The sequence below is a fragment of the Schistocerca gregaria genome, chromosome 4, assembly GCF_023897955.1.
Source record: "Schistocerca gregaria isolate iqSchGreg1 chromosome 4, iqSchGreg1.2, whole genome shotgun sequence".
Classification (NCBI taxonomy): domain Eukaryota; kingdom Metazoa; phylum Arthropoda; class Insecta; order Orthoptera; family Acrididae; genus Schistocerca; species Schistocerca gregaria.
Window position 1 is genome coordinate 354,676,171 of NC_064923.1, and position 23,485 is coordinate 354,699,655.

Here is a 23,485-nt window from a genome sequence, read left to right on the forward strand (position 1 = left end):
CTCCTTAAGGGAATGTACAACACTGCCATACTCACCTGCACGGCAGGTGACGGTGAACCTTGCCAAGACACAGATCATCAGATTAACACGTTGCCACCTTGAGGGTGCGATCGTCAGAGCGCGCACTCAAGACAGAGTAGCCCAGGAGGAACCGTCTATGTACCACGTTATTGCAGAACGACGGCGCCGACGCAGGACACTGATCCAAGCTGTCATGACGGAAGACGGACGACGCCTTGATACCCAGCGCGACATAGGAAACGCCCTTCATGCTCACTACACTAGGCTGTACTCGGAACATCGACATCCCCCAAAGGTGATCGCCGAAGTCTCTCAACTCACTTATGGCTCGATCTCTCCGACAACGGCGGCGGATTTGACTGCAGATGTGACGGAAGAAGAAATCATTGAAGCAATACGGGTTGGGGCTGCTCATAAGTTCCCGGGACCTGATGGCCTTCCTCTGGAGTTTTACCGGACGTATCAACAATTGCTGGCACTATCATGGACTGATATTTGCAGCGATCTTATGTCTTCCACGACGCAGATACCTGGAGCCTTCCTAGAAGGACTGATTGTGCCCATACACAAACCACGAGGCGTATCCAGGATCAGTGACTATCGGCCCTTGACCTTACTCAACAGTGACTTGAAGATTTTCACCCGGCTTCTGGCGGCACGCCTAAAGCGATCAGTACTATGTGTAGCAGGACTAGGCATCGTTAGGTGGTGAGCATAATATTCGATCTGCATTGTGCCGATGTACAGATATGATGGCGCTAGCCAAAGCTCGCCAACTGCCAGGAGTTTTGGCCTCCCTCGACTTTAGCCAGGTCTTCGAAAGAGGCGACCACACATTTTTGATGGAGGTACTGCGACACATGGGGTATCCGGACGTCATAGTTAATGTACTGATGCGTCTCCTACGCGGCGCGACGTCCAAAGTGTTATATAATGGCCATCTTACCCCGCCGATACAAATCCAGCGATCGGTGCGACAAGGCGGCCCTCTTTCGGCGATATTGTACGCCCTCGTCTTGGAACCACTCCTCTGCTGCCTCCGACAACGCCTGACTGGGATGTCCCTTGGTGGACACACTTTTTGCTGCACTGCCTATGCGGATGATCTGGTACTCCTTCTTCGCAATAATGACGATGTTCGTGCAGCACTGACGTGGGTGGCGACCTACGGCGCGGCATCGGGGAGCCATCTCAATCTCCACAAATCACACGCCCTGTCTATAGGCAGAGGGCTACCCGACGAGAGCGTCGCACCGCTACGAATCAGTGACACAATCCACTGTCTTGGCAGTGATTTCACATCTGACATGAAGCGTTCAACAGCCCTTAACTACAGGCGTTTATTGAATCAGATGAGAGCAGGGATAAGTGACCACCGTCTGAGACATCTAGACCTCCTGCAACGGACACGATATGCTAACGTCTATTTGGCGTCACGTATCCCCCATTTTGCGCAGATACTCCCCATATCACCCACCCTGGCTCACGGCATGTTGGCGTTTTTCGGATCCTTTGTCAATACGGCCATGTTATTTAAGATTCGTTAGAAGTCCCTAACCCTCCCGAGGAGCAGAGGGGGTTCAGGCCTTTGTCATGTTCAGAACAGAGCGAAGGCCCTGTTCGTCAGCTGTCACCTGCAACTGTGGCGACGAAGTCCGACGTGCCTCACAAGTCTCTTACTAGAGGCCTTACGACCAATCTCACTCGCACCCCCTGTGATGATGTCGGACATCCCAGCATCATTCTTTTACATTAGCCAATTCTTCCTTGAATTAAGCAACATCCGCTCCGCACTACTACCCACACGCTTGATGATGACGAGGGTGATATATGCTGCCATGCAAATGAACAGGGCGCCGAACGTGATTGAAAGCAAACACCCTACTACAAAGTGGCGCGCTGTGTGGCAGGCAGTGAATGCCACCACCCTTGATACTAACGTGCAATCTGCATGGTACGTAACTGTTAACGGGAAACAGTTGTGCCAGTCCCGCCTACATCACATCCACCTCGCTGATTCACCCTTGTGTGCCACATGCCAAGTGACTGACACGGATGAACATCGTTTCGAATGCGGGTCGGCAAAGAATGTTTGGTATTTGGTGCGTCAGATATTGGCTTTTCTCACACGCACGACTCCCGACAGGATAACTATCCGATCACTTCTTTTCCCCTATAAGATTTATTTCCCAACAGCAAAAACGAACTCTGTGACGTGGATCAGCGGCCACGCTGTTCACTACCTCTTCGGTAATGGCGAAAAGACAGTACCCGATTTTTGGTATTACCTCAACGAACGACATTGTGCGATCGTCAAGAACTCTAAACATAGGCAGTATTTTTCTAGTTTTCTTTGGAGCGCATTCCGTAATCCTCCTCGCAGCTGGATTATCGATGACATGAGAAGATAACCATAGCACTTCTTCCCAGTTCCTTTTTTATGAGATTGAACAAACAACGGAAACAACATAGCAACGAGAAGACAGTCATCGAAAAATTCGCAGCAGGCTATAGTATGGAGCATCCTTTGTCGTAACGGGACGACTTCCTACTATTCTGTTTATGTAGCCGAAGAGGAACGGCCTTCCTTTTATCCATTTGTATAAAAATAAAATAAAATAAAAATAGCAGAAAAACAAACCTTCCTAAATCCTTTTTCCTTCTTTTTTTATTTTTGTTAAAAAAAGTGGCTAGGAAAGCTGGCTATTAAAAAAATGCCCATTTGTGTTACGTACGCATTTTTTTATTTTAAGCAGTGCAAAAAAAGCAAAAAAAAATTAAAAAAGGAAAAAGAAGGTCTAAGGTAACTGGCTGGGAATCGGAGAATCCGGGTTCGAATCTCGAAGAAACCTCGCGGTGTTATTCTTTTCGTTTGTATTTTTCCACATTTCAATTGATAGGGATAGGAGGGTTAATAAGGTAAGTAAATCAATAAGGAATGATAATAATAAGGTAGGCAAACTAATTTACCAAACGCCGTGTGTTAGTACAGTATTAAACCTTAAATCCTCGTCACATGAAAACAACTCCGAGTAAGAGTACTGCGAGTTCCTCATGAGGAATCACAGATAGCCAACCGCGCGACGCTTGTTTACAACGAGGCACGGGACGGAATGCACGAGGGGAGAGTTATTTTGTCCCAGTTGCCCCTTCGTCATATCATACGTGTGAACCTGGAATAGTGAATGTGTCCAGCACGATCCTTATAGAAGTTGTTTTCCGTCATTAGGCTGCCGCGAAGCTCGTGCATACTTGTAGTGATTTTTCCATCGTTAATGCACCGAATGAAATACGTTTTGTGAATGAATACAGTGTTCTTCCGTAAGTAACATATGACGGGTACTGTAAGTAGTTTGTTGTAATTAGCTCGTCTGTTTATGCCGTAATAACTAGTTATTGTTTGTTGTATCATATCTTTCAGGTACATAATTTGAATAATGGAGGATGTACACCCTTCGACTAGCGCTGTAATATATAGTTGGGACGATGGCAAGCGGAAAGTTACCGACACTGTGTTTTGGTTTGTAAAAGTGTTGCAAGACAGATGCATTATCAACGAACTACCGGAAGCAGGCAGTTTTGTTTCTTGCCGTTCCAGATTATTAGGAGCGGCTATCGCCGAACAATTTTTGGAGATGACGGACGAAATAACTTTTGCTGATACTGAAGTACTATACCATGAAGACGAAGCAGAAGGTGATTCAGTGGAAGATATCCCGACTAGTGAATCGCAAAATGGTCATAACACTTTGGAAACTGGGAATGTGTGCTTCATCTGTTCCCGATGAGTATTACGAACCGGTTACTAAACGATTGAACTACGGCGCTATACCCCTTGAAGTAAAAGTAAAAGCGGTACCGCTAGCCAGGAATGATCCAAACTGGAACTTACAAACACTGCAAAAGAATGTAGTAACAACAGCGCTGAAAAGGAAGAAGTGCTTGAAATTGTGGGAAAGTGATATCGTTAAAAGAGGGACAAGATACGATAAATACTAGGCGATAAATAAGTGGACATACGACAAATTTGTCGAATTTAGTTGTCGTAACGAGAATGTAACAATGAGAATACTTCAGGAGTGGGCTGCAGGTGCACCGCTTCAATATACGGCCAACAGCGATTCTACGTTTGCTGCAACATTATCTTAGGCAAGAAATTTCAAATCGGAGTGTAAAATTCGTCAACGGCACATCACTAAATACGTCTCTCATAAGGAGGTACAAAATGTAGTAGATATACAGGAAGTGGCGGCTCTTTTCAGCACGCAAACGGCGTCACTTATGACATGTTTCAATCGTGATTACGTGATCAACACCGATCAAACAGAATGCGAGTATCGGGTGAACATTCGACGCACGTTATCGCATAAGGGAGTAAAACGAACCCTTGTCGCAGTGGGTAGTAAAAACAAACTAACCCATTCGTACACGGCGCAATATGCCATCACAGCCTCTGGAAAAGTGCTGCCTACGGTTTTCCTGTGTTTACAAGAAACGAATGGTACATTTGGTCCTCGGGTTATAGAAGAGGTCAATCGTTTAACCGACTCATTGAAAAATGTTTACATTACCTGCTCCAAATCCGGGAAACTGACGAATGTGATTTACAGAACATTACTTGAGAATTTTTTAAAACCATACCTTTCTGATACCAAGTTCTGTCTAATATTGGATTCCTAGAGTGGAGAAATTAATACTAATACACAATGTTTATAAATGGCGAGGATCAGCCGACGTGCACAGTAAAAGTAATACCGCCAAACTGTACACCCGTATGCCAACCGTGTGATGTTTATATTTATCGCCAGTTTAAAAACTTTACTTCCAGGCTTCAGAATTGCAGTGTGCTTCTGGAAACCCAGAGGGAATTGCACAACCGCACGGATGCAATAACTATTCACAGCATAATTCATAACCAACTTTCAGCACCGATTTTTCAGGCAATGATATCGTATGCGTGGTACACATCAAAATTAATTCCCGAAAAAGAAATATTTTAAAATGTAAACCAAGTTTGTTTTCCACCGTCTCTTCGGAAGGAACAGTGTAGCTGTCGAAAGATTGCATTCAAAAAATGATTCAAATAGCTCTGAGCACTATGGGACTTAACATCTGAGGTCATGAGTCCCCTAGAACTTAGAACTAATTAAACCAAACTAATGTAAAGATATCACACACATCCATGCCCGAGGCAGGATTCGAACCTGCGGCCGTAGCGGTCGCGAATTGCATTCATTAGATGTTCTCGGTGCCGTGAGTATAATTATTTCGAATGTTTATATGACATGTACCATCCATCTAGCTGTTCGAAGAAAAGTGAGGACACGTAACGCTGACTGGAAGAGCCATTGTAAAGTGACCTGGAGTATCATTTTAATTGTTTACTATTCCAAGAGGTTTGAGAAGTTTATTTGCCTACCTTATTATTATCATTTCTTATTGATTTACTTACCTTATTCCCTCCTATTCCTATCAATTGAGATACGGAAAAATACAAACGAAAAGGAAAAAACCCTCTAGGTTTCTTCGAGATTCGAACCCGGGCTATAGGATTCCCAGCCAGTTACCTGGGCCGTTGCACTATCGATATTGCCCGCGAATAAGCGTTTACCATGTAGGTACAGAAGCGGCAGTTGTGAAGGTTTCATACCTCGATTTCTGGAAAAGTATGCGTTTTCGGACCCCATAGCTGATGATGAAACTTGCTCTATTTACGATTATCGATCGACCCCGGTATTTTTGAGTCGGCTTCTCGTCATAACATTTAGGGGCGATTTTCTAAAAAACGCGGGGGTGTTGACCAAAAATATCTTAGATTCCTCCGTTTTAGGCTGTACACAAGCGACCTGCCAAATCTGAGCCGAATCGGTTGGCCGCATCTGAGGCCTTCCCTTGTCAGAGGATTGTGGTCGGAACCGCAGTCACCACATCAGCGATCAGCTGCTGTGGATAACAGAGTCACGGATATCAGCGCTAGCTCCTGTTTTCAGCTTTGTTTGCACAGATTGGTTGGTGGACTTACTGTTGTGTTGCCCTTCTCTGTTCATGCACACAGAGATGGTCGAAAAAAGGATTACCACGGAAATTGAAAGGTGCAGTCTGTGAAGATTGAGGGACATGCTGACGTGTCTCATTTCAGAGATAATACTGCGGCCACTGAGATTCACACAGTGGAATCTGTTAGGCCACAACGACATTGTTCACAGTCTGTGCCTCTTAAGTGTAGCAGAACCGAGACTGTGCCTATTGTACCAAGAAAATTCGATTAGGTGGATGATAATTTGATACAAAGAAAAGAAACATTTTTTGCTAGTTGGGAACGCCTGTAGCAGCGGTGTTTTTTTCTTATTGTGTTTTTTTTATTTTTTTATTTTTTAGTGGGTGAAAGTTTCGCAGTGTCAGAGCCATAAACACAAGGTCTCCTCCAGGAGACGTTTCATAGTTTGACAGGGCAATTAGATTGAGAGCAGGCAGTGCGCGTATTTTCAAGGAATTCCCGCGAACCATACGCCACTGGAACCGGAAAAGGAGGTAATGACAGTGGCATGTAAAGTGCCCTCCACCACACACCGTTGGGTGGCTTGCGGATTATAAATGTAGATATATATGTAGAAGTAAAGGACATAACACACACCCATGCCCGAGACAGGATGCGAACCTGCGACCGTAGCAGTCGCGTGGTTCTGGACTGAAGCGCCTAGAACCGTTCGGCCACCTCGGCCGGCTCTTTCGTGAGCAGCTCCGTGGAGTATCCGAAAAGCGAAATTAATCAGTAGGACGTTTTCTAGACAGGATAGGGAATATAGCTGCTCAGACCTATCACCTGATAGAAAGCGAAAAGGTGAAGAAGATTATCCTGCAGGAGGCTGAGCTGAGAGCGTCGGATGCTTCCATTGACATAAGGAAAACTCGGAACATTTGATGGCCGCTATCAGGCTAGCTCCGCGGCTGTAAGAGGTAAATGTAGCGACGAGAACGTTGGATTCACGATAAAGTGTTACAGATGTGGACGTACGGGCCACATGCAGAAGCAGTGGGGTCAGCCACAATGCAGTGCGTTTGTAGTACTTGGCGCCATGAAGAAGACTAAGAATAGGAAGCAGATTGTTCAAGAACGGTATAGATGATTGTTAAACACCAATGGCGACCTGAAATCTGCTGGTCGGCGTTCAAAACAAATTTCAATGGTATGAAGACATATGCAGAGATGGAGTGTTGGTTGGTTGGTGTGACAGATAGTAAAGAACCTAAGAAGTTATTAGCCACAGAGCTCACATATCGATGGCTAGTTTGGACTTCTTGGGTAGGAAGAGACTGAACTCCCTGCATAATAGGTTATATGCTCTAGAAAGTAATGATGTGGCATCATTTGGTTCCGTGATGCTCAAGTTTTGCATTGGAACGAAACATTTGCCAGAGAATATGGAAGTTTTGCCCCATGTTGCTGAGGGATACTGCGCAATTGCACAGTTCGGGTTGAATTTGTTAAGCAGACAATATGTATATTAGAAATATTTTGTGTTTAGTAGTGCCATTGGTAGATATGAAAGATGAACACATCGCATTGTTTTATATGTAGGAACATAGTACATGTGTAAGAAGTAGGAGGAGAGCATTTGGTTCCTTCCAGTATCGGTAAATTCGGTGCTGATGCAATAGAAAAAGGGCTGTTAGTTACCCGCTTGGACATTCTCGATGAGAATGATTTAGACAGGTCAAGTAGGGGCCTCAGCCATGAGCAAAACATCAGTAGAGCTACATTTTCCGGGCAGGAAGGCGTGCTAGTCCCCAGCAAGAATCCACCCGGCGTATTAGTGTCGACGTTCGGTGTGCCGGCCAGTTTGTGGATGGTTTTTAAGGCAGTTTCCCATCTGCTCGGCGAATGCGAGCTGCTTTCCCTTATTCCACCTCAGTTACAGGGCGATTGCTGCCGAAACACTGTCTGCATGTACGCGTACACCATAATTACTCTACCATGCAACATGAGGAGTTACACTCGTCTGACGTGAGACGTAACCGTAGGCGGGGAGGGAGGGGGGGGGGGGTCCACAGGGGGCCGAACCGCACAATCACCCTGGGTTCTGTGTGGGGCGTCGGGGGTGAGTGGGCTGCCGTAGCCTGTTGTGGGGTTGTGTACCACTGCGGGCTATGGCGGGGACGAGCCCTCTCCGTCGTTTCTTGGTCCCCAGTTCCATACAATACAATACAGAGCTGTATTACCTGCAAAAGCTTAGAATTTGAACGGAGAAGACAGGACAGCCGGCCATTCCCAGCAGCTCCATAGACAGTACAGAATCTCCTGTCTGTTGAAAGCTTACAGGATACGCCACCATTTGCAGCCAATAATGGAGGAGTTTATTGATCAGCAATTGAATGTGGCGATATTGAGAGGCTCCTTGATCATTATTATATGCAAAACTTCGTAAGATGATACAAAAATACATGTCTTATCTGATACCAAACTAAACAGAGACACTGGATAACTTTGGTCAATGCAAATTATTTTCCACTGTACAAGGTGAACATTAATAAAACCGATAAACGGCAGGGGAAGATTCCGTACTGGAAATAGAGGAAAAAGGTCGTACAAGCATGTGTCCAGACATGGTTGGAGTCTGTGCAATCTGAACAAATCATTCCGAGAGGAGCTACATCGCATCCATGTCACAACATGTATTCAAAGTGGCCTCCATGGGATGCAATAAATGCTTTTAGGCTTCGCGTCATGGACTGCCATACTCATTCGTACATTCAAATAACGTCACCCGTGTCGTGAGCACGCTGTTGAAGGGTGTGCGCATCAGGAATTAGTTCGGCATACACCACGCTTTTCAGATGCCTCAGAGGTACAAATACATGAGGTTTCTGTTCAATGATCTAGGTGACCATGCTACAGGTTCTCTTTTCAAATTGCAACGTCAGGGGAAGATGATGTTAAGGTGTCAGCGAACTGTAATGTGAAACTGGGGTGGTTTTCCATCATGCGGAAACAATATAACCTGTCGTAATGCCAAAGGCACGTTCTTCAGCAGCTCAGGCCTAGTATTTCACGAGAAGTCCAGGTATGTTCCTCCATTGAGGTGTTTTGGGATAATAACCGGTCCTAGTGTGTGATCGCCGAGAATCCCTGCCCACACATTGATACTGAATCGTTGCTGATGAGGTACGTCAAGCATTCCCAAAGGATTGTCTGTAGCCCACAGTTGATGATTATGTTAGCTCTGGTAGAGGTTGCTTCGTCGGCAAGGAAAACTGATGACGGTAATCTCATAATTGTGATGGTCTAGTACAAAAACTACCAAGAAAATCCTTCCCATACAGCGAAATCTGCTGGTGATAATCTTTGCACTCATTACGCGTGATAGGGATAGTAATGGTTGTTATGCAGGATACATACAGTCGTACGTTGGCAAAACTATTTTCGTTGGCCATTTGCCTGCAGCTTGTACTACAGTTTGTCTCAATATCCTGCAGAGCCCGGTCCTTCAAATCTGGTGTATGCACAGTCCGCTGCTTCCCTGCACGTTCGTCTGTCTAAAAGTATCCACACAAATTCCCAAAGAGGGCTCGAAATGTTGTGTGATGTGGTTGGTGGCTGTGAGGGTGTACTGCTGTGCTGCCATCTGCTTGACCATACATAAACACCACCACGGCTTGTTATGGACGTGCATATCGGACCATAGTGCTGCTTAGAGAAAGCTGTGTCACTCGCACAGCCTACAACACACATGGAACACGTGGTACGTGGCCTGAGGAATTTTCCTCCGTCAGTGCCATCTAAAATTGCAATGATGCATTTGCGGACACAAGTTCATAAACCATTTGCCTCTATTTCGCACTATTCCTACAGTTCGTGGGTTTTATTAATGCTCGTCCTGTAGTCCTGAAGAATGGTTACCGTCAGTTGAGAGTAGTGCTGGACAAAGACTGTGTTTACTGCTCCCTGGACGCAGTACCAATACCAGCAAATTCCATTTGGTTTAAAGAAAGCTCTAACCACATTTTAGTCGTTGTTGCTACAAGAAGTGTTAAGAGATTTGAAGCCATGTCACTCTATGGTTTACATGGCAGACAATATCGTATTTTTCAGGGATATGAGGGAACACACAGAATGGCTGGAAGAAGTTTTACATATATTCCACTCATTGATCACTGAGTGTTGTGAAGTGTCATCTCAAGTTAACAGAAGTGTCTTTGAAGTCGCCAGATAAGCCAAAAAATTAGTTCCCTTATTGTACATCCCTAACTCTGCCCAGGATATATTCGCCCTTTTTGTGCTGTGATAGGAGCACTTATCACTCTGATTGGCCAATTGGGAAATTTATTGATTCCTGCAAGGAGGGTGAAGACAAGTCATTATTGAAATTTCAGTGTGGCACAATGAAAGAGTAGGGAATAACTGCTCAACATCAAATTTGGAAAGAAATAAGGTGTGGATACTTACCAGCACTTGTTAATTTAAAATGATAAGTAAAATTTGATAATTGTTAGCCTAGTTACACTTTGATTTTCAACTACAATAAAGAAGGAATTTCATTCTGAAGACGGATTCTCACCGAGCAAAGGAAGATTTTGGGTTCTTAATTTTACATTATTTCTGTATGAGGACTGTATTTAAATGATCAGAAAGTAGATGTTGATGAGCGCATTTTTATTCTACGGAACAATTTTTTAGTTCTTTAAGAAAATCTTCTATTTCTCAATGAATAACAGATACATTTGATTCCTCTGGGAAACAGAATTGTTTTTGCGGTTCTGTTTAAATGGTGTAGGAGAAGTTTACTTTTTATCCGGTATTAAAGAGGACTTGCAGGCAACGGTCTTGCCGCAGTGGATGCACCAGTTCCCGTCAGATCACCGAAGTTAAGCGCTGTCGAGCGTGATCGGCACATGAATGGGTGACCATCATGGCCGCCATGCGCTTTTGCCATTTTTTCGGGGTGCACTCAGCCTCGTGATACCAATTGGGGAGTTACTCGACTGAACAGTAGCGGCTCCGGTCAAAGAAACCCATCATAACGACTGGGAGAGCGGTGTGCTGACCACACACCCCTCCTATCTGCATCCTCAGCTGGTGATGACACGGCCGTCGGATGGTCCCGATAGGCCACTTGTGGCCTGAAGACGGAGTGCCAAAGAGGACTTGGGGTACTGAGAAGAGTTTCAGTTCCAAATGAAGATTCTATTACTACAGTCTTCTTCTTTATCTGTCGTCACTGTCCGACATCTACAGAGGGTAGGCGTGGTTATTTAGCTAACTGGCATGGTTAATTTAAGGGGTGGTCAGATGCCCTTCCTGTTGCCACACTGTTACCCAGCAGCAGAAATATGTGCACCCCAGCGTTCTGCGTGTAACGTTAGTCATGTGAAAGTGTGTGAACACTTTATAAGTGCTTGCGACTCGTGTGACTCAGGTGAGATCTGGGTACCAGCCTATATTCACATCGTCAGATGTGGGAAACTGCCTAAACCATGTTCAGGCTGGCTGACACACCACCCTCATCATTAATTCACTGGATGGATGCATCCAGGGCCAGCACATCTGTCCAAATCCCGGAACTGTTGCATTAATATGCTCGGCAGGTAAAATTCTATTGCTACAATAACCACATAATTTACGACAAAGAATGTAACTTTCATTTCCAGAAGAAACTCCAAGTACCTTAAGAAGAATTTTCAGCTCTCAATATATGCACTCTAAGGAAAAAAAAGCCTCACCATAACGGATTATGCGAATTAGACAGAAATTGGTAAGTGTGATGTGCATGTATGGACAAACAAATCATTACAGTTTCAGAAAAATTTAATGATTTATTCAAGAGAAAGAGTTTCACAAATTGAGGTAGTCAGTAGCGCGTTGGTCCATCTCTGGCACTTACACAAGCAGTTATTCGGCTTGACATTGATTGATAGAGTTATTGGATGTCCTCCAGCGGCATACCAAGCCAAATTATGCCGAAATCCCTCCCTATAATGCTCCAAACGTCCTCAATCGGGAAGAGATCTGGTGACCTTGCTGGCCAAGGTAGGGTTTGGAAAACACAAAGACAAGCAGTAGAAGGTCTCACCATGTGCAAGTGGATATTATCCTGATGAAATGTAAGCCAAGGATGGATGTACATCAAGGGCAAAAAAACCGGGCACAGAATAAAGTCGCCGTACCGCTGTGCTGTAAGGGTACTGTGGATGACAGCCAGTGGTGTCCTGTTGCGGAAAGGAATAGCACCTCACACCATCACTCCTGGTTGTCAGGCTGAATGACAGGCGACAGTCCGGTTAGTGTGCCACCACTATCTGTGGCGTCCACAGATACGTCATTGGACTGGAAACTCATTGACTGGAGTAGAATTGTCTTCAGTGTAGAGTCCCGCTTCGAACTGAGCCCCGCTGATCAGCAAAGACAGGTATGGAGACGCCCGGGCGGCAGTGGTATACCAACTTGACTGTTGCCAACCACACTGTTCTGGAGAGCCATTTCATTTCATTTCATAGCAGGAGCCCTTTGGTTGTCACCGGCGGCATCTTCACGACACAGCTGTACGTCGACGATATTCTGTGCCCCACTTTGTTATCCTTCATGGTAAGCTATCTTGGGCTTACATTTCAGCAAGAGAATGCGGATTGGCCCTTAACATAGACAAATGTAATGTATTGCGAATACTTAGAAAAAGGATCCTTTATTGTATGATTATATGATAGCGGAACAAACACTGGTAGCAGTTCCTTCTGTAAAACATCTGGGAGTATGCGTGCGGAACGATTTGAAGTGAAATGATCCTATAAAATTAATTGTTGGTGAGGCGGGTACCAGGTTGAGATTGATTAGGAGAGTCCTTAAAAAATGTAGTCCATTAACAGAGGAGGCGGCTTACAAAACACTCGTTCGACCTATACTTGAGTATTGCTCATCAGTGTGGAATCCGTACCAGATCTGGTTGACGGAGGAGATAGAGACGATCCAAAGACGAACGGCGCGTTTCGTCACAGGATTATTTGGTAACCGTGATAGCGTTACGGAGATGTTTAGCAAACTCAAGTGGCAGACTCTGGAAAAGAGGCGATCTGCATCGCGATGTAGCTTGCTCGCCAGGTTTCGAGAGGGTTCGTTTCTGGATGAGGTATCGAATATATTGCTTCGCCCTACTTATACCTCCCGAGGAGATCACGAATGTAAAATTAGAGAGATTCGAGCGCGCACGGAGGCTTTCAGACAGTCGTTCTTCCCGCGAACCATACGCGACTGGAACAGAAAAGGGAGGTAATGATAGTGGCACGTAAAGTGCCCTCCGCCACAAACGGTTGGGTGGCTTGCGGAGAATAAATGTAGATGTAGAGAATGCCTGCCTGCACACAGCGAGAGTTCCTACAGCCTGTTTTCATGTTTTAAAAGCCCTACCTTGGTCAGTAAGTTTACCCAATCTGTCTCTAATTGAGAACGTTTGGAGCATTATGGGCAGAGCCCTCCAACCATCTCGGGATTTTGACTATATAACACACCAGTGGGACAGAATTTGGTACAACATCCCTCAGGTGTATGTCCTACAACTCTGTCAAGCAATGCCAAGCCGAATAACTGCTTGCATCAGGGTCAGAGGTGGACCAATGCGATATCGATTTGTTCAGTTTGTGAAACATTTTCATTGAATAAGTTATCCAATTTTTCTAAAATTGTAATGATTTATTTGTCTCTACATGTACATCACATCTACCGATTTCCATACCGTTCGGATAATTCCTTCGTGGTTTGTTGTTTTTTGTCTTAGACTGTATTTTACTACATAGGTGCACACAGAAAGGAGTCTTTACTATGCATTAGGGGCGTATCGCAACAGGCATAGGATAAAAAGGTCCTAGATCCGAATTTCGGCCGGCATACAGTTATAATCTGCTAGGAAGTGTAAACATGCTGAACAAAAAAAGGGAAATCTTATGGGACTTAACTGCTAAGGTCATCAGTCCCTAAGCTTAAAACTAGTTATCCTAAATTATCCTAAGAACAAACACACACACCCATGCCCGAGGAAGGACTCGAACCTCCGCTGGGACCAGCCGCACAGTCCATGACTGAAACGTCCCTAGACCGCTCGGCTATTCCCGCGCGGCCTGCTAAACACCTCCACAGGATTTGATAAATATAACACTGTTACTTTACAGTGTAGAAGTTTCTATTTCTGTTACTTTATAATGGACGGCATACCCCATGAACCACAGCCATTGCTGAGATAGGGTGGCTTGCGTGCCTGAACGATACTGATTCCCACACCACAGCTCGAACCACAACGGAGGGTGTCTTTGCCAACCTCGGGGAACATCAGTTTGGGTTCCAGAGAAATTTGACATCACACATGAGTCAGTAGTGGCCCACCGACGTATCTCAACAGATACGTTACGGAAACGCAAATGTACTGGGTGGTTATAATTAAACTTTCCCTATTCAACAAGTTATAACACGGAAACTAATTACCGCTCGAGTACCAAAATTTGGTAGCATTAATGTCCAGAGCGTGGAATGCATGATTTCCACCGTCCACTTCCAAATAGGGTCACCAGGTGTATGGACAGTCACTGTGATTCATAGTCCCACACACCTGCCAGTCGCAGTGCACTTGTTGACATGTCAGCATGAGCTTGGACAAAATAAGCTGGGTATTATTGGTAAAGCTCTATTATAAAAAATTAAAAAAGAAACCTTAATGCCGCAGCTGCCCTTCACGAATATCGCCGTCTGGAAGGTTACGGATGGGTCTTCATTCTCTACCTGCTGTGTGGAGCATGATAGAGTAGTTCGAGTCAACTGGAGAACTGGGCGTCGCGCCGGGAAGAGACTGAAGACGCTTTGCACCATAGGTGGTTGATCAAATCGCTGTAGCTATGGCACACATCGTTGACCGCAATTCCCTATCGTCAGGAAGTGCGCGTGCTGTGTCACCACAGCTGAATATCCCGTGGTCCACTGTACGGAGAGTGCTTCGACTATTCTCAAATAGTATCCGCACAAGATCCATACCGTCTAGCAGCTTGCACCAAAGGACGCACAACGACGTGTTTGTTTCGCTGTCAGCTTTCTCGCAGGGACTGAGGTTGACGAGGGCTGGTCCTGGCCATCCTATGGACAGCCAAAGCTCATTTTTCTCTGATAGGTGAGGTGAACACACAGAATTGCCGACTGTGGGGATTTTCGTCTCGAGTCGCTGTGCATGAAGTTCCTCTGTATGGTGAATGTGTCACCGTATGGTGTGGGTTCACGGCTACGTTCGTCATTAGCCCATTCTTTTTTAAACAGGTTGGCGCTCAAGGAACAAAGACGTGCTGTGTACCTGGCCAGCTTTACTGCGATATGCATCACCAGCATGTCATGCCCGTCCTTCAGGAGAGAGGCGCATTGAACTCAACAATTTTCATACAAGATGGGGCTCCACCGCACATCCATCAACAAGTTCGCCTGCTTCTCCGTAACACGTTTGGAAACGACCGAATTATCAGCCGATCGTTTCCAAATGTTTGGCCAGCGATCATCTGATCTCATTCCCTGTAAGTTACGGTTGTGGAGCTACATGAAGGACGGGGTTTACCAGGGGAACATTCACAGATGTATTGATCTGAAGCGCAACTTATCAAGAGAGGTAGAGAGAGGTAGCCAGCATTCTTATGGAAATACTTCGTTCTGCTGTGCAGAATGCAATCCTGCGCTTTCAGACTCTTCTGGACACTGAGGGGCCCGTGTTGAGCCCCTTTTGTAGCAGTAATGGTACCGGTATGTATTGGTATGATGTACCGTAACAGCACATTACAAGTGTTTCAAGTGAACTGATTCTGCATTATTTCTCTTCACCATGTCCTTGATGTTAAAGCTGCCACGTTTGGGAACCTTACAGTAAATGGCTTCCGTATTATAACATGTTAAATAGGGAGTGTTTAATTATAACCAACCGGTACATTTATAGTCTTTGTAGATTTTGAGAAAGCTTTTGACAATGTTGACAGAAATGTACTCTTTAAATTTCAGAAAGCAGTAGGGTAAAACACAGGGAGCAAAAGATTATTTACAACTTGTACAGAAGCCAGATTGCAGTTACAAGAGGTGAGCAGCATGAAAGGGAAGCAGTGGTTGAAAACGGTATGAAACAAGGTTGTAGCCTGCCCCCAATGTTATTCAATCTGTACTCTGAGAAAGTTGTGAAAGAAGTCAAAGAGAAATTTACGAAGAGAATTAACGTTCAGGGAGGCGGAATGAAATCTTTTCCGTTTGCCGATGACATAGTAATTCTGTCAGAGACAGCAAAGGACTTTGAAGTGCAGTTGAATGGAATGAACAGTCTCTTGAAATCTGGATATAAGATGAACAACAACAAAACTATAACAAGGGTAACAGAATGTACTCGAAGTAAACAAGGCGATGCGAGAGAATTAGATAATGAAATGAAATAGTGTAAAGAAGTAGCTAAGTTTTGCTTTTTGGGCAGTAAAATAACTTCCTCTGGCTGAAGTAGAGAGTGTATAACGACTAGACTAGCAATGAGAACAAAAGCGTTGCTGAAGGAGAGAAATTTGTGAACATCTAAGATAAATTAAAATGTTAGGAAGTCTTTTCTGAAGACATTTGTCTGGAGAGTAACTTTGTACAGAAGTGAGACGTAAACCATAAGGCCAGGAGGCGAGTACAGTAAGCAGGTACCAACGGATGTGGGTTTTAGTAGTTATTCGGAGATGAAAAGGCTTGCACAGAATGAGAAGAGCGTGGAGAGCTCCTTTAAACCAGTCTTCGGATTGAAGACCACAACAACAACACAACAACAACAAAAACAACAGTGACAACAAAATTGGTAACAAGACGGTGTCAGGCAACCTATAAAGTTGTTTTCGCTCTCCTGGAAAGTAGAGGGTGCAGCACGGGTACTTCCACATCTTAAAAATTCATAAACCAGATTGTATTGGAAATATCGGTTTAATTTTCCTTTCTTCACATAGGCGTAAATTTAAAGTTTCATTTCATTAGGTTTTGAAAATGCTGTTTTGAAGACGGCCTTCGATCTGTTCAGTGCATTTGTAGAGTCGAAATCGTAACTTTCGGCCCACTGCGTCCAACATGTCTCAGTCTGCGTTGGCAACAGCAGCCTCGATGGGCAATGAATCCAACGCCTTCATTGCGGAGTCCCCTCCTGTGGGACTCTCAATGTAGCGAGGATGGTGGACGTGGACGGGAACTGCAGGTAGGTGGCGCTAGGTGGGAATGTGGGTCGGCCAAGATTCTGCAAAGACAGTTCACCCAATTGCGATAAACTCTGGGTCCAATGGTTAACGGAACTGCCCGGTAAACGAAAGATCCCGGGTTCCCGTTTCGGTCCGCGACACGTTTTCACTCGTCTCAGCTTATTCGTCATGAAGTCCCCATGCAGTTGACATCAATAGCCCCTCCCTTCCTTCCTTTCTCCCCCCTCCATCTTCAGTTCACATAGAATGCACGCCGGGTTGAGATGACTGAACGATCATTGGAAATGTAAGTCTCCATGGCGGTTGCACACTCCTCCTCGTCCACCACGTGATCGCTATTAAAATAAGTTTTTTAAAAAAAAAAAAAAAGGATAGTTATGTCCCGCCCCGTGGAATGCGCGCAACCCCACACAGCAATAGGAAACGGCCCCTGTGTGCGGCATGTTTCAAATGAGGAATTTCTCGCCCCGCATCTCGTATGTATTTTTAACAAAGGCCGTTTCTGTAAGTCAATCTTGTATTATATTGTGTTCGTCATAAGAATAAACCTGAGCTAAAATTACAAAAATGTATTCTTCCGCGTTTGCTGGAACCTTACTGGATTTCGTTTCTCATGCAGCCGAAGCCAAGCTGTCTCAAGTACAGTCAAGTACGATAATAGGGATACGTTATATCTGTGCGTTACGTGCACATCGACTGATCGATCGTGCTGCTGCTACGGTCGCAGGTTTGAATCCTGCCTCGGGCATGGGTGTGTGTGATGTCCTTAGGTTAGTTAGGTTTAAGTAGTTCTAAGTCTAGGAGACTGATGACGTCAGATGTTAAGTCCCCTAGTGCTCAGACCCATTTGAACCATTTTTGACTGAGCGATAATACGGGGCGACAGCTTTACCGCCCCATTTAACTTGGACAGCACATAGCATCTAGCTGGCGCTATTAACATTCAGTGACGTGAGCAGTTGCCGTTAAGACGTAAGAAGACATGAGCAGAGAAACACCATAGCTTCAAATGTCGTTTAATTATTAACAAGGTTCGGCAAAACTCCAGCAGTATCGCCTGCTTCTTAGATGACCAGACGGAAACTATAGAAATGATCTTGTTCTTAGCTAACATAGTATCGCAATGAACAGAATCGAAGAAGCCATCCAAGCGCCATACTTTCTCCTCCTCTTTTATGACGTGCCGTTTGTACCCCCGAAAGTGTTCGGCAGTGACGTGTGACAAAGCTTCGTGCATCGATTCCAGTACGTCTGGCAGCTTAAAAGTCTTGTTATTTCTCGCGACAAATCCATTAAAATGGCTCCAGATCATCATATTGCAGTGGTACCGTGGCAAATGAAAGGATGCAGCATTTTCACGGTGTGCTCGATGCCGTGAGAATTATTGTTTTCCATGTTTCTACGGCGCTTATAGCCCTGGTTCGTGTAAAACCACATCTGTGGTATAAAACAACAGGCAAAGTCCAATCGAAGAGTATCTGATTTTTCATTTTTGTTTTAAAATTAATTTGTTATGCTTTCTTAATTTAAACAACCTTTATTATCAATCTTTTATAAAACAGCGATAATTAGGAATATATATTTTTGCAATGAAACTGGGATATTGTAAAGAATATGTGACCATAAACAAGAAGACGTGCATTTTTAAAAAAAATTGGCGATAAGATGTGCATTAATTAGCATATATTTGATAAGTTTCACATTTAAAAGACACAGGTATTCCAAATCGAACGAAAAAAAACCAACTAATATTTAAACTAGCGATCCACGGACGTCAACCTATCATTCTACAACGCTAGCGATTCAGCTATGCATTCCGTTTACAGAAATACCTTCATTTTATTATTTATTTATGAAAGTTCTCTAAATTTTTCTGTAAAATTTCGAAAAAATTGAGAACGATATGTATCTCGCTACTTTTTATCGCTGTTCCACGCACGTTTTTCCATGCTAAGCAGGAAGCAGCGGCAGTCATTTTCACACCAAGCATCAACAACGCTACAGTCAGAGCACAACATTACAGAGATGGAACTAAAAACTACGTAGCTGAAGTGTGATTAACGAAAACGTTGGTAACTTTTAACGCATTAGAACATCTTGAAGTTTCATTTAGTGTAACATCGTAAGAAATTATCTAAGAGGTATGTAGGACCTACTTGCAATAGCGTAACAACACCACTGTACATGTGCTAAGGCTGCTGACCAATCATCTCGTTCTTGTTTGTTTACATCAACTTTATTCTTAAGGTGAACGAAATATATGTGAGAAGAGGAGGAGGTACGAGTCCAGTGAAAGGTTGGGGTTACTCACCAGCGCAGAAGTGGAAAATGACGTTGAGCACCGAGGGTGGCAGCAGTTGCTTGAGCTGCGTCGGACTCTCACGGCTGTCGCTCAGTTCTTCCAGCAGGGCGCGGACCTCCTCCCCCACCTGAGCCTGCATGGCTGGCCCGCTGAAGCCCAGAGAGCGCAGGTGTCTCATCACGAAGGCGCGCTGCTCCTGCCACAGCTTGCCGTCCACCATCCCTACACCTGTGCAGTCAAATCACATGTCTATCAGCTCACTGTTTCACGCTCAGCTCACCTGGACATTCAGTATCAAGACAAAAGGATAAAGAAAGCAAGGAAGGTTAAGACATATCCTTGTGCCGACGACGAGGTCAGTGGTCATGTAACAAATGCACGGATTTGAGAAGAGTGAGTAAGAAGCCGGAACGTGTCATTTTAAAAGAAACCATCGCAGCTTTAGTCAGAGGCGATTTTGAGAAACCTAAATCTGGGTGTTCATAGCTTATCAGTATACATTAAAAATGGTTCAAATGGCTCTAAGCACTATGGGACTTCACATCTTAGGTCATCAGTACCCTAGACTTAGAACTACTTAAAGCTAACTAACCTAAGGACATCACACACATCCACACCCGAGGAAGGATTCGAACCTGAAACCGTAGCAGCAGCGCGGTTCCAGACTGAGGCGCCTAGAGCCGCTGGGCCACAGCGGCCGGCTGTAGCGTTAATTTACGAAAAGTTTCCAAACAGTTATTAGCGGGCATTAATATGGGTAGTGTCCACCGTTCGCATTTATGACAGTTTCAACCGTGCTGGGGGCATCCTAAATGACGAGTCTTGAATGACTGGAGGAATTGTAGAAAATGTTCCCTCCATATCAGGAGCTATGTTGGACACTCCAGCAAAGTCTTCATGCTAACTCATCCCAAAGGTGTTCCATTTGGTTCAAGACCGGACTCTCGGTAGGATAGTCCATTGGAGGAATGTTATTGTTCACAAACCATTGCCCCCACATTGCACTGTCAATGGTACAATGGTACAAAAAAATTGTCGTCTCCGAATTGTTTCTCTACTGTACGCAGTGCACAAAGCTGTAAAATGTGTACCTACCGACCATTTTATTTAGGCGCAAAGAACAAATATTAGGGTTTAACGTCCCATCGACATCGAAGTCGTTCGAGACAGAGCTCAAACTTGCATTGTTTTAAGGAAGGGGAAAGAAATGGGGCGTACCTCTTCAAAGGAGCGAATTAGGAAAATCACAGGAAACCTAAATCTGAATATCTGGACGCGCATTTAATCGGCTGTCCTCCAGAAAGAGCAGTAGAGGGACATATCCTAACCACGAAAAACATCCATTACACAGACTCCCCGTATTTTACTGTGGGCACTACACATAACGGGAGGTAGCCTTCCCCAGGAACTTGTCAAACCCAAACCATTCAGTGATTCATCACTCCAATTCACTCGTTTCTATGCATCCACAGCCCAGTAGCGTCGCTCTTTACATCAGCTCGAGGGTCGCTTAGCATTGACTACATAAATTTGTGGCTTATGAGGAATTGTAACTCATTCTTTTTAACTTTTAACTCCCTACACATAATCATTGTGCTAGCGGGACTGCTGGTTGCCTTTCGCTGATTTCATGCGACGTTTTACAACCATCCTCCGCAATGCTGGACGGTGAGCGTCCATCAATACATGTGGTTTCCCTGGTCTTGGTTTAGTTCTTGTTGTCCTTCTCGTTTCCACTTCAGTCACATCACCAACAGCCAAACTGGGCAGCTTTAAAATGATTAAAATGCCCTTTACAACACAATACTCCGACTCCTTTGATGCACTGATGGAAAAATATATCGCAACACCAAGAAGGAATTATGCAACATAAACGAAGATTAGAGCCCACACAGAAGCATACCGACAATCCTTCTTTCCACGTACAATACTAGACTGGAATAGAAGGGAGAACCGATAGAGGTACTCAGGGTACCCTCCGCCACACACCGTCAGGTGGCTTGCGGAGTATGGGTGTAGATGTAGATGTAGACGTGTTTCTATTAAAATTTCACACCAGTCTCCAAAGAGTGAGGCTAGTAGCTCCCCTATGAGGATTCAAATCAGATTTACTTTAAATACATGCTGTCACAGTCTTGAGAATTACTCGTCTTGACAATGGACGTGGTGAGTTGATGTTAGTGAAAAATGCCTTTAAGGCGACAGTTACGTCATTATCAACAGCTCAATGAGTTTGACCGAGGTCGCATAACAGGGCTGCGAGAAACTGGATGTTCCTCCTGCGACAGTACAGAAGAACTTGGCAAGAATTCTGCCACAGTGCATGATTACTGGCAGCGGTGGTCAGGAGGTGTCCTGTGTCTCGCTCTGCCGCATCATACTGCAACTGCAGTAGCAATTTGAGCAGCAGCTGGCACCACAGTGACATAATGAACAGTTACTGATCAGTTGTTTCAAGGACAGCTCCGAGCCAAACGCCCTTTAGCCTGTAGCGTGCATCCCACTGACTCCAAACCAACGTCATTTGCGACTATAGTGATGTCAAGTGACAGGGCAGGGTGAAAGTCTGTTGTGTTTTGTGATGAAAGCTGGTTGTGTTTCGGTACCAGTGATGGCTGAATGTTGCTTAGAAGGAGGCTAGTTCAGGTCCCGCAACCAACCTGTCTGTGTGAGAGACACATTGGACCTACAACTGGAGTTTCAGTCTAGGATGCGATTTCGTATGAGAGCAGGATCAATCTTATGGTTATCCCACTCATCCTGTCTGCAAATGTATACGTCAGTCTGGTGATTCAATCCATTGTGCTGTCATTCATGAGCACTATTCTAGGGGGTGTTTTTCAACATAACACCACTCGCCCAGATACTCCTTTTGTGCTCTACAGATTATGGACATGTTGCCTTGGCCTGCTCGATCACCAGACCTGTCTCCAATCATGCACGTATGGGACATCATCCGTCGAGAACAGCAGTGTTATCCACAACCAGTATTAACCTTCCTTGTGTTGACCGACCAAGTCCAGAGGCATCAAGCTCCGACCCACAAACTGGTATCTGGCACCTGTGCAACACAATGCATGCACGGTTACGTGCTTGCATTCAGCATTCTGCCGTTACGCTGGCTATTAATGTAACAACATTTCACATTTGCAATGGCTTCTATCACACTTACTTTCACCTGTGATCTTTCAATGTTAATCACTTACCTAAGTTGTAAATAGTCTTAACGGGTTTGCCGCCATATCGCGTTGTGCAAATTACACAATATTAAAAAGGGATGTAGTCTTTCGCCTGTAGTGTTCAATCTCGACACCGAAGAATCAATGACGGAAATAAAAGAAAGTTTCAGGAGTGGAATTAAAATTCAAGGTGACTGGATATTAATTATACGATTCGCTGATGACATTGATATCCTTAGTGAAAGCGAAGAAGAATTACATAGTTTCCAGAATAGAATGAACAGTCTAATGAATACAGGAGCTGAACAAACCCCCCCCCCCTGTTTCAACCCCCACCAAGCTGAATTCTATAATGAAGAAAGGTAGCAGGATAGGAAGAGGATGCTGACGCTGTCGCAAAGTGTTGTGCGAGGCGTTCTGCAAGGACTGATGGATCAGTACACAGGGCGTCCTTTAGGATGAGACCTTGAACAGTAGATTGTTGCTGGCGGCCCAGAAGGCTACAGAGCCTGGACCAAACGTTCGACAATAAAGTACACATCCCCAGGGAGGAAATATAGCACTCCCAGCATTTCTGTTTACTCTGCTTACCCTTTGCACACAGACGCTTAAATGCGATAAGGTTGGTCTGTGAATAGTGTCGTTTAAATAGTTGTAGCATCCATTGGTGGTCCTGGATAGCGACTGCTACGTCCTTGGCCCATCACAGGGTCGGTGGACGACGAGGGGGACCTGTGGAAAGGGGGTAGTAGTGCCACCAGCATGAAGAAGA

The 23,485-nt window shown here is 44.8% G+C and overlaps 1 protein-coding gene across 1 annotated transcript in view; it reads right to left on the reverse strand.

Moving 5' to 3' along the window:
- Nucleotides 1–23,485, reverse strand: part of LOC126267730 (methyl farnesoate epoxidase-like) — a 374,659-nt gene that overhangs the window by 130,105 nt on the left and 221,069 nt on the right. The window contains exon 3 of the mRNA XM_049973032.1: nucleotides 19,544–19,762. Within this exon, the coding sequence (XP_049828989.1) occupies nucleotides 19,544–19,762 (219 nt within the window). The remainder of the gene's footprint in view (nucleotides 1–19,543; nucleotides 19,763–23,485) is intronic.